Source organism: Pseudophryne corroboree, chromosome 1 (assembly GCF_028390025.1).
Source record: "Pseudophryne corroboree isolate aPseCor3 chromosome 1, aPseCor3.hap2, whole genome shotgun sequence".
NCBI lineage: Eukaryota > Metazoa > Chordata > Amphibia > Anura > Myobatrachidae > Pseudophryne > Pseudophryne corroboree.
In genome coordinates this window covers 210,972,766-210,987,754 of record NC_086444.1, presented here as the reverse complement: position 1 = coordinate 210,987,754, position 14,989 = coordinate 210,972,766, and the positions used below count along the sequence as shown (strand labels likewise).

Here is a 14,989-nt window from a genome sequence, read left to right as displayed (position 1 = left end):
TTACAGTGAAAATGAGAATCCTGTTAAGGGGGAATCTGAGAAAAGCCTGTCCAACGGAAATCAGTAAACAGGCATCTCTGAAGACAAGGGACACGTAAAACTCCCTTTCTTGTTTAAACTAGCAATCACAGACTAAAAGGATTGTAAGGCCAGAATAGGCCTGTCCGAGCCACTTGGCTTCGGAACGTGAAAAGAAAACAAAGGCCTGAGAACTGTCCTAATTCAAATGATATGTGTAAAACAGGGATCAACACCCTTTGCGGTTAGAAACCTATGGAGCGCAGCCTGCAGTATGACTCTCTTGTCATCGTAAATCAGCCGACCCATGCCGAGGGACTCCTGAGACGGTTGTAACCGCCCAAGCCTTCTCCCATCGACCTGCGCCTACCCTGGGACCCTGCAGGTGTAATGGGTGTATAGGATGACATAAAATCAGACTGGACTGAGGATGTTGAACCTCTGCTTCAGCCTTTTTACCCTGAGAACCCCTGGCGACGAAGATATCACCCGTGTGGAGTCAAAAACCTGAAAGGGCACGAAACAATCTAAAGGGAAGACCAGTAAAGGTCTGTCTTGGAGCTGGGGCAGTAGTAGGAGAAATCAAAGTGGACCTACCTCCATTGGTTCAAGAAATCCTGCAGAAAGTTCCTTCCCCAGAACCATCTGCCCCGTAGGATTTCATGTTTACTTGTCACTGTCGCAGCCCCAGAGGTCGTCGGGTTAAGACAGCCCAAGCGAAGATGCAGGGTCCGAGTCTGTAGACATGGAGACCTCCAAGGAACATAAAGCAGAATCGTGATTCTGACCTGTATCAAAGTATCAATTGATCCTGATGCGAAGCATCCTGTAACCTAGAGGACAATTGTTCCCCAACCTACCTGCTCCGGATACGGTAGAACCATGCTGCCGCATATGTCGATGGATCCCTGAGCAAGGTTGCCTCAGGAAAACGGCGGCTTGATGGACCGGCGATACACCGAGGTGTATACCCTAGAGAGGTTCTGATACCATCTCCTGCCATCTGCGGGGAAAAGATAGGAAAACAAACCCTGTTTGATACCTGATATTGTGTATTCGGGTGTCTGTCGGCCGCCTACCGGAGCCTGCCCAGCTCATCCGAAACTGAACCAGTCGCTGTCATTTTCGTCAATGGCGTGGAACCCTGATGGACTTGACGTGTCCTCCTCCTTTACCTGCAGTATCAGATGAACTGCTGTATTATGTACCTGTATATTCTGAGACACTGGTTCAGATCCACAGAAAACAGACATCAGTAATGCATGGAATGTTAGCAAAGTTTCTTTTTGGAAAGGTGTGTTTGGTCCCGCTGTGATTTGATCCTGTGACCTTGGAAACCAAAGTCCAAGGGCTTACCTGATGAGCTATTGTCTGGTTAATAGTGACATTACCTGCATCATTGATCAAACAGGGGTGTGCAGGTGCGTGGAGGGCGAAGCAGATGGCTCCGCCGCATACTTCACACCTAAGAGGGAATTCTTCGACTATCCCAGGAGAGACAAACGAAAGGAGAAAAGGTGGGTTAAATAAACAGAGCCCTACGTAAGGTCTGCACTATAATGTGTAGTGACCGATACGATTAAAATAAACTTTCTGGAGCAGCGGAGACCTGAACCAGCAACGCTGCGCTGTGGGACAGGAGTCTTAGCCCTAGGCTATAGGAGTTCTCCTTAAAGTTTTGTTTGGATTCAAACCCCTGTTCAGATACCCGCTACTAGCGTACTGAGCCGCAGCGCTATTTGTCTGATGCCTTACACGCATTCCACAATTACAAATAGCATTAGTAACTAGTGACAACAAGGAATAATAAAGGGAAGGCAACACCCCGCCCTGTATTTAGTGTACCGCTAATTAAGGTGCACCAGATGTTTCTCTGAGGTTCCGCTGGCTTTTCAAAATGGTGACCAGCCTGTGAGAAAGATGGGGGAAAATGTTATGTGCAAGATGTTGTTATTAGAAAACATTGCGGAAGTAGCCTACAGCACCTGGTATTCCCAGGCGGTCTCCCATCCAAGTACTAACCGGGCCTGACCCTGCTTAGTTTCCGAGATCAGACGAGATCGGGCGTGTTCAGGGTGGTGTGGCCGTAGGCTTTTATCCCCTATATCTGGTATTTTATGGATTTATCTATATACATACCTACACGCACTTAAATATATATATCTATATATATACATGCACAAACATAACTATATATGTATATATACACACACACCGTAGGTAAATAAATACTGCACAGTAGATCCTTTTAATTATTATTGAGCTGAGTCCCAGCTACTGTAATAGAGCAGGTTCCCTGATTTGCAAGTAGGAAAATGCTGGTTAGAGGACTCTACTGCAGGAGGAATGTATCTATATTTCAGCAGCCTGAAGTATCGAAAAGTTACAAATCCCAGAGCTGTTGCCTAGCGACGGGGAGACCTGGGAGCCCGCTGAGTAAAGCGGGTTAACTGTTAATATACCTGGGACTTTATTTGTATTTGTCTCTGAGTATGCAAGATTAGCCCACTGGGCTATAGGAGACACTGCAAATATGAAGCCAGGTCTGTGCAGGGAGGAAATGGCCGCCAGAGTGAAACTCCTCTGGGCTATGCGATAAAATCTATATAGTGGATAACTGGATTAGTGCTGAGCCACTCTGACTATATCACATTCTCCTCAGCACCATGTGCATTAAACTCACATAATGCCTATTACACTATAACAGTGGCCGGGGAGCGGAGAATGCTGAGCCCGCTGTACAGAGCAGGAGTTAGCTCCGCCCCCCGGCTATGGCGCCTTATTGCAAAACTAAGCGGGAAGCGAGCTGTACCCTCCGCTGGGCCTGCGAGTCACCGCCGGGGAGCGCTGAGCGCTGAGCCCGCTATACAGCGCTAGTAGAGCCCTGTATCTGCTAGCCGCCGCCGGGGAGTGTTGCGCTGAACAGAGCGCGAGTCGCCGCCTGGGAGCAGGGAGCGCTGAGCTCGCTCTACAGAGCGGGACTTAGCTCCGCCCCCTCCGTACAAGGCGCCAAATTTAAACATTGCTTTGCGCTCGAGCGGGATCCCTGTGCCGGCTCTGTGAGTCGCGCTGAGTGGGTGCGGGGGGTGCGGGGAGCTGGGGGAGCAGAGGGTTATCAGAATGACACACACCCGTTTTTCAGTCAGGGTTGTATAAACACATACTCAGCCTCCCCCAATCATCCTGTCTGTTTCTCCATGAGGAGGACAGGTAAGGATACAATAAAGTACATTACAGCCCCAGAGAGCCCTTCTGGAGTGGGTTGTACAACAATAAACAGATTGCTCTAAAAACATACATAGCCACCACAATTAAAGAAAAAAGAAGAAAATTCTTCAGCTAAACCCAAGTGAACCAGCTACCTCGGGCACTTAACTAAGACTGGCTTGGAGGGGAGATAGTAGGGGAGGAGCTAGCCACAGTGTGAGAATTTTTAAAGTGCCAGCTACCAATACCACCTACTATCTCCCCATTGTAACTACACTCCAGTGGCCCCTAGTGGATGAAGGAGAAAATGACAAGTATATATACTTTCTAATAAATGGAGGTGGACTTAAGCATAATCTGCGCACAGAAGTGTAAAAACAAGCTCTATAGCTATATGATTTAATTAATGAGGTCAAAAAATTATATATTAATTGTTTCCAATAGATAGTCACTTTGTATCAAAGTTCTTTAGGATATAAAAATAACGATGAAATGAATAAGAGCCTTTTGTAACCGGAATCTTACGTGAGGTGAGAGCAAGTGGTATCAGCAGAAGTACATCCCGACGACCACCACAGTGGCTTGTAGCTGCGGGGAAAACGGCACCTGCAATGGCGCCCGCTGTGACTTAACCTGCTCAGTCACGATGCTCCACGGGTATCCACCTCTACGTGCCGTTTGCAGGCACCGGTAAGCGGCTCCTCTCCACTCAAAATCAAATGACCAGGCAGAAGAATATTACAGCCGGTACGTGATGCGGGTCTAACTCCAGCTGGGGTCCAACAAACTCAGCTTCTGACGCGTTTCGCTCCTCCCACAGGGGCTTCCAAAAAGAGCGTTCAGTTCATGAGAGGGAGGAAACGTTACCTCAGGTTTCTTTCCTTTAAACATACAGACCCTTGTATCAGGAACAGCAGGGTCCTCAGTGATATGTAATACGTCTTATCGCCACAATCATGCACTGAATGCTCTTAGCCAGTTTAGGATTCAATCTGGCATCACTATAGTCGACACTGGAATCAGAGTCCGTGTCGGTATCTGTATCTGCTATATGGATAAATGCACGTTTCTGTGACCCCGAAGGGGTCTGAGTTTGTGACAATGCATCCTCCATGGATTTCCTCCATGTCTGGTTCTTAGACTCAGATTTATCTAATCTCTTAGTCAACCGAGCCACAATTGCATTCAAAACACTCAACATATTTACCCACTCAGCAGTCGGCGGTGCCGACAGGGTCACTCCCACCGCCTCTTCTGTCCCCACTCCAGCTTCCTCCTGGGAAGAGCACTCAGCCTCAGACATGTCGACACACACGTACGGACACCCACAACCCCACTGGGCTATAGGCAAAGCCTGTTAGAGAGACATAGAGGGAGTTTGCCAGCTCACAACCCAGCGCCTATCCCGGTACTGAAACCTTATATACAATGCCTCAGATCTGTTAGCGCCTTTATATAAAGATAATAGCACCAAATTTACTGTGCCCCTCCCCCCCGTTTTGCACCCTGTTACTTGTACAGCAGTGTGGAGGTCAGGGCCAGCGTCTCTGCAGCTTCTGTGAAGAGAAAATGGCGCTGGTCAGAGTTGTGAGGGCTAAGCCACGCCCCCTCACCGGCGCGCTTCAGTCCCGCTCATTTTTGCATATTTATACTGGTGGGGGCCTATATTAAGTGCCCAGGCACTTTTCATATAACTTTTACCAGTTTTCTTCAGGTCTACATGCTGCCCAGGGCGCCCCCCCTGCGCCCTGCACCCTGTTAGTACCGCTGTGTGTGTGGGAGCATGGCGCGCTGCGCGGTACCTCAAGACCTGAAGTCTTCTGCCGTCACTGAAGTCTTCGGTTCTTCTTTCACTCACCCGGCTTCTTTTTTCTGGCTCTGAAAGGGGGATGACGGCGCGGCTCCGGGAACAAGCAGCTAGGCGGACCAAGTGATCGGACCCTCTGGAGCTAATAGTGTCCAGTAGCCTAAGAAGCAGAGCCTTTGAACTCGCAGAAGTAGGTCTGACTTCTCTCCCCTCAGTCCCACGAAGCAGAGAGTCTGTTGCCGGCAGAGCTCCCTGAACATAAAAAAACCTAACATAAGTCTTTTTTCAGAGAAACTCAGTAGAGCTTCCCTGAGTGTGACCAGTCTCCCTGGGCACAGAATCTAACTGGAATCTGGAGGAGGGGCATAGAGGGAGGAGCCAGTTCACATCCCTTTTAAAGTCTTAAAGTGCCCATGTCTCCTGCGGATCCCGTCTATACCCCATGGTTCTTGAAGCATCCACAGCATCCTCTAGGACGTATGAGAAACAAACATTACTTAACATACACATTAATAGAACAAATATATATTTTGATTTATCATGACTTTCATTTGCTCAAGAGCAGTGGTCAGTGCAGAATTGAGGGAAAGGCAGCAGAGGTCCTCACCAGGAGTCATCATATTCCTGCCTCCAACCTGCAGGCAGCACACAAATCATGAAGAGGTGTCTAGAGGAAGCCCCAGACATCGCACCACTAGGGATCTTTGAACGGTAGGTTCTGTACAACGTTGCTGCCAGTCTGGTCCTTGACAGAATCATCATCAGTGCCAGATCATGTGAAGGGTCACAGAAGTAGGTGCTCAATCTTCTACACTACCTAGTGCCTGCAATTGCAGTCGAAGGCTGTCGTCTGTCGGAAAGATGGCAGTTTTCAACTTCTTTTTTTTTCTTAGGTAGGAAGGGTTCCGACCTATTCAATATACCCCAAAATTATCCGACAAGTCGGGAATTCCGACTTGTCGGAAAGCACGTGGATCAGTGTCTGCGTGCTTCTGTCAGAAACGGGGCGAAATCCAACAGGTTTTGGCCCCCTTTCCGAACATCTCAATCAGACTTTAAAAAAAAGTCGGATTGAGATGAGGGAGCTGAGGAGGAGGAGATGGGGCACCGCTGCTGCTCACGGCAGTATCCACCCGGCTCCAGCAAGCAAGGTCCTGCTTGCTGGAGCCGGGTGGACACTGCCGTGAGGTCTGGCGGTGGTGCCACATCCTCCTGCTACGGAGCTATGCTTCTGTAGCCGCTGCTCTCCCCCGTCTCCCCGCTGCTCTCCCCGTCTCCTCCTCTCAGCTTCCTCATCTCAATCCGACTTTTTTAAAGTCAGATTGAGATGGTCAGGAACAGCCAAATCCTGACAGATGTTCATTGAATAGCCCCTGGATCCGACTTTAATTGAATATGCCCCTTGGTCTTAATTTAGTTGTGGATGTGTTATACTGTAGCTCTGTCATGTAAGTCCATATAAAAAATGTTTGTGCCTTTAGTTAATGCACCTCTAATACAGATGTTTTGCTCCTACTAGGTACAAAAATATAGCTGTAAACTAGATACATACATTGAAGCATCTGGTCAAGTAATAGTAGTCGCTCTGATGGGAGAATGACACTTGTCACATTTACAGCAGTTTCTAATCAGACTTACAGTAGTAGGGGAGATGATACAATTATTATCCAAGTAAATTGACTGCACACTGTTTCCCTTAAAGCGAGAGGTACCTGCAGCTTTGCTTACCTGATAATTGCGACGTAGCTTGTCCTGCATTGATTGGCATATTTCAATCATCCTTATTAAATCTACTCTGGTGATTTGTACTTCTGGTGTACGGTTTTCACTGGTAAGTAAACATCTGATTGGCAAAGACATACACATTGGTTGTTTATTCTTATTATTTTCAACATTATACTTTATTTATATGGCGCCACAAGGGTCCACAGCAGCTAGCAAAGTACATAACCAAATGAGCAAAACAAGAAAACAGCGACATATAGTACAAAACAACTTAGGACAAGTATATGGTATACAGAAGGATCCATATGCTGTGTTGCTGTGATGCGTACAGATCGCATCATAGCAGGAGCATGCGTAAGCATCCGCTATTCATTGAATCGACGCATGCGGGCAAGCACGGGGTACGCAACATTATGCACATTACCGCGCATAACCCCTGTTGAAAGGACCCAGTTGGAATAATCCGGGTCGAGTGACCCGGCATTCCAACTCGGGTAATGAGCAGGGTTGAACACATGTTTTTGATACGAAATGGAAGGACTGTGAGAGATAACTCCAACACAGTGCACTTGTGGGCTAGAAGAGAAGATTATATATTTTGACAGATGTCAGGTTTTTGATACCTTCTATTAGTTACAAAATAAATTATTATATACTTTTATGTCTTTTTAAGCATTAAACAACATATACAATTTCTCCATGCATTGGGAAGGGTGGTCTTCAGGTTGCCGGCTGTCGGGATCCCGGCGCACAGTATACCGGCGCCAGAATCCCGACAGACGGCATACCGACACTTTTTCTCCCTCTTGGGGGTCCATGACCCCCTGGAGGGAGAATGCGCCACAGTGCCCGCAGCGAGCCCGCAAGGGGCTCATTTGCACTTGCCACGCTGTCGATATGGCGGCGGTCGGGCTTCCGGCGCCGGTATGCTGGTCGCCGGGAGCCCGGCCGCCGGCATGCCCTACTACACCCCATTGGGAAATGTCCACTAATTCAGAAGCACTTTTACTGCGGTAAGGCCTGCAGACTTTTAGCAAAGAATCATTTTTTTAAACCGAGGACATTTACACTAAAGCTAGGGAGCATGAAACAGCCCTAGGTGAAGCTTGTCAAACCTATGTTACTGCATACATTTATTTACGTGACACAATAAATAGAAGTTCAGCATTTTCCTGTCATACTACATATCATTACTTACTGGAGCCTATCAAGAACAGCTTGCAGTGCATTGCCAAGTTCCAGTGACACAGATGCTCTGGAGCTTAGTCCTTCTGTCAGCAGCATCACCTTGCAGAGAAGGAAAACACAGAGGCATGCGTACATTTACTAGAGCTTCATACATCCAACATGGCATCATTCAAACTGCAAAATAGATCTCAACTTACTTCCCTCTCTCTTGAAAACACATTTTATACAATTAATTTTCTTTTCAGAATATGGACCCTATTCAGTACGGATTGCAAATTCTGCTAAATAGCAAAATTTGCAATTTTTTTGTTCTTACGCTTGCTGGGAGTCGCCTATTGCAGGGCAAGGCCGCCGAGCATGCTACCCGCCGCCCAAAAAACTGTGACTAATTGCGAATGCACTGCAATCAGTATGTGGTCGCAGAAACTACGGAAGCATACTGCTGGCGCAGGAGACCCGCCACAATTTTTTTGATTGTCAAACGCAGCCGCCCTGAAAACACTGGTGTCACGCCACCGGTTTCCCTGCACCGCCCCCGCAACGGTTCATGAATGCCCCCCCCCCCCCCCGCACCCACCCCGCGAACACCTCTGCCGGTCAATCAGGCAGTGGCATTTGCAGTTAATGCAAGCCAACATCATTAACTGCGCGCACACGGGCAGGATGGGGCCTGCGCGTGCGTGCTGCAGCCTTATCTCAAAAACTGTGGTCCTATATGCATTGTTATACAAGTAGAAGAAAACTATATATAGAGACACATTACAGTTTTCTGCAAAATACTAGTAACAGTTGTATTACTTACATCCAGATGTTATAATGTTTATGGACAATGCAATTCCTTACGTTACTTATGACATTAATTCTGTACATATTTTATCCCTCTCTGGGAGTAACCAATATGATGATAATTTGAAGACTTTCTTATGGAGAACTCCACTCTTTATCACACATCTGACCGGGGTTTATTTATCAGTGGTTCGAGCTCCACAATATCTAATTGCAGGTGGGCATCAGTGATGATCTTTGTAAACATCTGGCAGGAAATGTAGTAGCCTGCGCTATGCAGGCATCAGTGCAATTCCAGCGAGTCTGCCCCCCGATTTTTAAAGCGGCAATAATTTAAAAGGTAAAATCAATCTTTAAAACATCAGGCAGACGAATAGATTAAATATTAATCGCATTTATAATTATTTTATGTATCTACAAGTAAAATATATTATACAATGCCCCAATTTTAAAATGTATTTTATTTAACAATAAAATAAACTTGTAGACAGCTGCCAATTCATTAAACACTATTAAAAATCAGATGGATAAACATGGGTTGGGAAATGAATCCAATATATTTAGTTCATTTGTATAATTACAAATGCTTAGAAACTACAAGCTAGATTCTGTGTCACACGCAGAAGCAGCAGTTTTATCCTTTACACTTTATTGCCACTGCAGAGATCCTCTCTGGTGCACATCAGTGTGTATGAATGTGCAAGGACTGAAAAGCCCACTTGCTGCACCAATAGATGCTGCTTTACCGCCAAATGCGTAAAGACGCAAACTTAAGTCGCACCATCGAAACTTGCACTAGCTCTATGGCAGGTGCAGTAGTTCCATCCAAGTATGACCTCCTATGTGAATGGTAGATCAACTCTGAATGCAACTGCTTTCAGCCACATGCCTGTGACATTTCCATTACATACCCATAATAGGCTATCGCTATCTCTGTGTGCGTCTTTTTTGCCACCCTCTGGCTGCTTGCCAGTCACTGCCCAGCAACACCCCATACATTGCCTATACAGGTCTTCCTGCTTGTGCCCGAATCTGTACTGCGGCTTTGTAAGCACACCGTAAATTTTTAGGCATTCGCTAAAAGTCACTCAACTTGGAAATAGCCCCTACCCCACCTGTGGTCCTTTCACACAGTGGTCTCCACATCTCCCTCACCTCTAAAGGCTGGAAGGAAACATGGAGATGGGCTGGGCGCATCCTTTCCCCTTGCTGGCCATTGCAACTTTTCATTCCTCCACTCATGGTCCTATATTTGGAAGTACATACTATTTGAACCACATTCCTTCTGTATATTACTGTAGTCTATCGTCCCCATGTATCACCCCAGCAGTTCTTTGAACATTTCTTAGCCTCGCTCCATAATTTTTTATTCTCTGACAATCTCAATATCATTTTGGTTGACTTCAACATCCTGATTGATGATCAACATTTTACATGTCTCAAAAACTGTGGGGTGTATCTTCGACCATTATGACGACCAAGATTTTAGTTTCCGATTTCATTAATACACCTTTCCCCCTCTCGGACCAATGTGTTCTGCACCGCATTAATCTAACACTAACTCAGCTGTTCCCAACCCGTGGTAACCCCCGGGGGTACGTGGCGGACTGGTCGGGGGTACTTTAAAACAATGACGGTAATGGCGGAAGAAGCATCCCTTCAGCGCCCCCCAACGCATGCCCTGTTGCGCTTGGAGGACACTGGGTCACGGAGCCGTGGCTAGAGGAAGGAGCCACCGGCACATGCGTCCCCACTAAAACATGTTCACTCCTGGGTGGAAAACAAATTGCTGGGTGCCTTGTCCAGAATTCTATGTAAGTGCGCACAGATATTACAGATCAGTGTTTTACCCGCTGCGAATAGATTATTTTTTTTTGCTTTTGAGACTTGCAGTACCAACTATACATAAACACAACAACACTGAGGTTTTGCTGATCCAGAAAGGATCCTTATGATAACAGTAGTTACTTCCAATGGTGGCTAGATAAATGTGATTTGCTGTTCTTTGTAGGATTTGATATAGTGCAGGTGTGCTATAATTGATTGCAATTAAGCTTTAGCCACTAGGAAGTTTCTGTTGAAGACGTCTTAGATGTTATCTGAATTACATGATCTCTTTGATTACAGATATATATGATAAATGATGGGTTGGCAGTCTATGGCTATTGGTTATTAATGTATATTTACTGGGGAGTCTTTTTCCATATTCCTGTAGTTACTTTTGACATTAACAACTATTTCATAGAAAGGTGGGGATTTATGAGACGAGGGGGCACTCATGAATGAAAAGCCTTATCAAGGGGTACGGGAGAGAAAAAACATTGGGAACCGCTACTCTAACTCAACCAAGTCTCCTAATGCCCACAGAAAAGTCAATACTATTAGTGTTCAACAACTTTCCACATCTCTGCAACAACTACCTCTCAAACTTCCACATTCTCCCATCCTGATCTGGCAGTACCATATCTCCTTTTAGTAAAAGGCCTGGATCAATTGGCTCAGGTAGGTCTGTCTTTCCAGTGTCAACCTCACCAGTGGTACAAAAAGGAAAACGAAGATTTCAAATTCTCTTCCACAAAGTAGACTGTCTTTGTGAAATGCATGTAATTTTGATTCATCACTGCCCAAGATATTGCCTCCAACTTTTAAGTATACTTTACAACAAATGTCTCTCAGCGCTAGTGTTAAATGCTTTACTTATTAATATATATAGAAGACCCTAATAAGGATTAAATAAATATATTCAGCTGCTGAGTGTCAATTACGCTTGTGTGAGCATAAACTAAAAAGGTCACCTATTCAAAATAGGAGAACCAACTAGGACATTAATTGAAAGCACTCTGCGCTAATTAAATCTACCAGGCTTTAGAATAAAGTGAAATCACATTTATATATAATGTTTTATTCAATAAAATGATCACAAAGATCTTCAAATAATATATATATTATGAATGTATTCACCAGAATATAAAATGAATCAATAAAAAATAAGGTTTTACTCACCGGTAAATCTATTTCTCGTAGTCCGTAGTGGATGCTGGGGACTCCGTAAGGACCATGGGGAATAGACGGGCTCCGCAGGAGACTGGGCACTCTAAGAAAGAATTAGGACTACTGGTGTGCACTGGCTCCTCCCTCTATGCCCCTCCTCCAGACCTCAGTTAAGGAAACTGTGCCCGGAAGAGCTGACATTACAAGGAAAGGATTTTGGAATCCAGGGTAAGACTCATACCAACCACACCAATCACACCGTATAACTTGTGATAACATACCCAGTTAACAGTATGAACGACAACAGAGCATCAACAAACGGATGCCAACATAACATAACCCTTTATTAAGCAATAACTATATACAAGTATTGCAGAAGAAGTCCGCACTTGGGACGGGCGCCCAGCATCCACTACGGACTACGAGAAATAGATTTACCGGTGAGTAAAATCTTATTTTCTCTAACGTCCTAGTGGATGCTGGGGACTCCGTAAGGACCATGGGGATTATACCAAAGCTCCCAAACAGGCGGGAGAGTGCGGATGACTCTGCAGCACCGAATGGGCAAACACAAGGTCCTCCTCAGCCAGGGTATCAAACTTGTAGAATTTTGCAAAAGTGTTTGAACCCGACAAAGTAGCTGCTCGGCAAAGCTGTAATGCCGAGACCCCTCGGGCAGCCACCCAAGAAGAGCCCACCTTCCTTGTGGAATGGGCTTTTACTGATTTTGGATGCGGCAATCCAGCCGCAGAATGAGCCTGCTGAATCGTGTTACAGATCCAGCGAGCAATAGTTTGCTTTGAAGCAGGAGCACCCAGCTTGTTGGATGCATACAGGATAAACAGCGAGTCAGTTTTCCTGACTCCAGCCGTTCTGGCTACATAAATCTTCAAAGCCCTGACTACATCAAGTAACTTGGAATCCTCCAGGTCACGAGTAGCCGCAGGCACCACAATAGGTTGGTTCAAATGAAAAGATGACAACACCTTCGGCAGAAATTGCGGACGAGTCCGTAATTCTGCCCTGTCCATATGGAAAACCAGATAGGGGCTTTTACATGACAAAGCCGCCAATTCTGACACACGCCTAGCCGAAGCTAAGGCCAATAGCATGACCACTTTCCACGTGAGATACTTTAGTTCCACGGTCTTAAGTGGCTCAAACCAGTGAGATTTCAGGAAACTCAACACCACGTTAAGATCCCAAGGTGCCACTGGTGGCACAAAAGGGGGCTGAATATGCAGCACTCCCTTTACAAATGTCTGAACTTCAGGAAGTGAAGCCAGTTCCTTTTGAAAGAAAATGGATAGGGCCAAAATCTGGACTTTTATGGACCCTAATTTTAAGCCCATAGTCACTCCTGACTGCAGGAAGTGCAGGAACCGGCCCAGCTGGAATTCCTCTGTAGGGGCCTTCCTGGCCTCACACCAAGCAACATATTTTCGCCATATACGGTGATAATGTTTTGCTGTCACGTCCTTCCTAGCCTTTATCAGCGTAGGAATAACTTCATCCGGAATGCCTTTTCCGGCGTTCAACCGCCATGCCGTCAAACGCAGCCGCGGTAAGTCTTGGAACAGACAGGGCCCCTGTTGCATCAGATCCTGTCTGAGAGGCAGAGGCCATGGGTCCTCTGTGAGCATTTCTTGCAGTTCCGGGTACCAAGTCCTTCTTGGCCAATCCGGAACAATGAGTATTGTTCTCACTCCTCTTTTTCTTACGATTCTCAGCACCTTGGGTATGAGAGGAAGAGGAGGAAACACATAGACCGACTGGAACACCCACGGTGTTACTAGTGCGTCCACAGCTATCACCTGAGGGTCTCTTGACCTGGCGCAATACCTTTGCAGCATTTTGTTGAGGCGGGATGCCATCATGTCCACCTGTGGCAGTTCCCATCGATTTGTAATCTGTGTGAAGACTTCTTGATGAAGTCCCCACTCTCCCGGGTGGAGGTCGTGCCTGCTGAGGAAGTCTGCTTCCCAGTTGTCCACTCCCGGAAGGAATACTGCTGACAGTGCTTACACGTGATTCTCCGCCCAACGAAGAATTCTGGTGGCTTCCGCCATCGCCACCCTGCTTCTTGTGCCGCCCTGGCGGTTTACATGAGCCACTACGGTGATGTTGTCTGACTGAATCAGCACCGGTTGGTTGCCAAGCAGAGGCTCCGCTTGACTCAGGGCGTTGTATATGGCCCTTAGTTCCAGGATATTGATGTGCAGACAAGTCTCCTGACTTGACCACAGCCCTTGGAAGTTTCTTCCCTGAGTGACTGCCCCCCATCCTCGGAGGCTTGCATCCATGGTCACCAGGACCCAGTCCTGTATGCCGAACCTGCGGCCCTCGAGAAGGTGAGCACTCTGCAGCCACCACAGAAGAGACACCCTGGCCCTGGGGGATAGAGTGATCAGCCGATGCATCTGAAGATGCGATCCGGACCACTTGTCCAACAGATCCCATTGAAAGGTCCTCGCATGGAACCTGCCGAAGGAAATGGCCTCGTATGATGCCACCATCTTTCCCAGGACTCGCGTGCAGTGATGCACCGACACCTGTTTTGGTTTTAAGAGGTCTCTCACCAGAGTCACTGGTTCCTGAGCCTTCTCCATCGGGAGAAACACCATCTTCTGGTCCGTGTCCAGAATCATGCCCAGTAAGGGCAGACGCGTCGTAGGAATCAGCTGCGACTTTGGAATATTCAGAATCCAGCCGTGCTGTTGCAACACTTCCAGAGAGTGTGCTACGCTGATCAGCAACTGCTCTCTGGACCTCGCCTTTATGAGGAGATCCTCCAAGTATGGGATAATTGTGACTCCTTGCTTTCGTAGGAGCACCATCATTTCCGCCATTACCTTGGTAAATATTCTCGGTGCCGTGGACAGACCAAACGGCAACATCTGGTTTTGGTAATGACAGTCCTGTACCACAAATCTGAGGTACTCCTGATGAGGTGGATAAATGGGGACATGCAGGTAAGCATCCTTTATGTCCAGAGACACCATAAAATCCCCCTCTTCCAGGCTTGCAATGACCGCTCTGAGCGATTCCATCTTGAACTTGAACCTTTTCAGGTAAATGTTCAGGGACTTTAAATTCAAAATGGGTCTGACCGAACCGTCCGGTTTCGGTACCAAAAACATTGTGGAATAGTAACCCCTTCCCTGTTGAAGGAGGGGAACCTTTACCACCACCTGCTGGAGATATAATTTGTGAATTGCCGCTAACACTACCTCCCTTTCTATGGGGGAAGCTGGCAGGGCCGATTTG

The 14,989-nt window shown here is 46.7% G+C and overlaps 1 protein-coding gene and 1 non-coding gene across 4 annotated transcripts in view; both read right to left on the bottom strand.

The window, feature by feature from the left end:
- LOC135061454 (uncharacterized) overlaps positions 1 to 14,989 on the bottom strand; it is a 556,703-nt gene that overhangs the window by 450,153 nt on the left and 91,561 nt on the right. For all 3 annotated transcript variants that reach the window (XM_063964060.1, XM_063964058.1, XM_063964059.1), the window contains exons 6-7: positions 7,956 to 8,044; positions 6,761 to 6,875 (exon numbers count right to left, since the gene is read on the bottom strand). In XM_063964060.1, the coding sequence (XP_063820130.1) occupies positions 6,761 to 6,875; positions 7,956 to 8,044 (204 nt within the window). The remainder of the gene's footprint in view (positions 1 to 6,760; positions 6,876 to 7,955; positions 8,045 to 14,989) is intronic.
- LOC134933214 (5S ribosomal RNA) lies at positions 1,992 to 2,110 on the bottom strand. The gene has a single exon (XR_010179639.1). It is a non-coding gene; the product is annotated as a 5S ribosomal RNA (ribosomal RNA).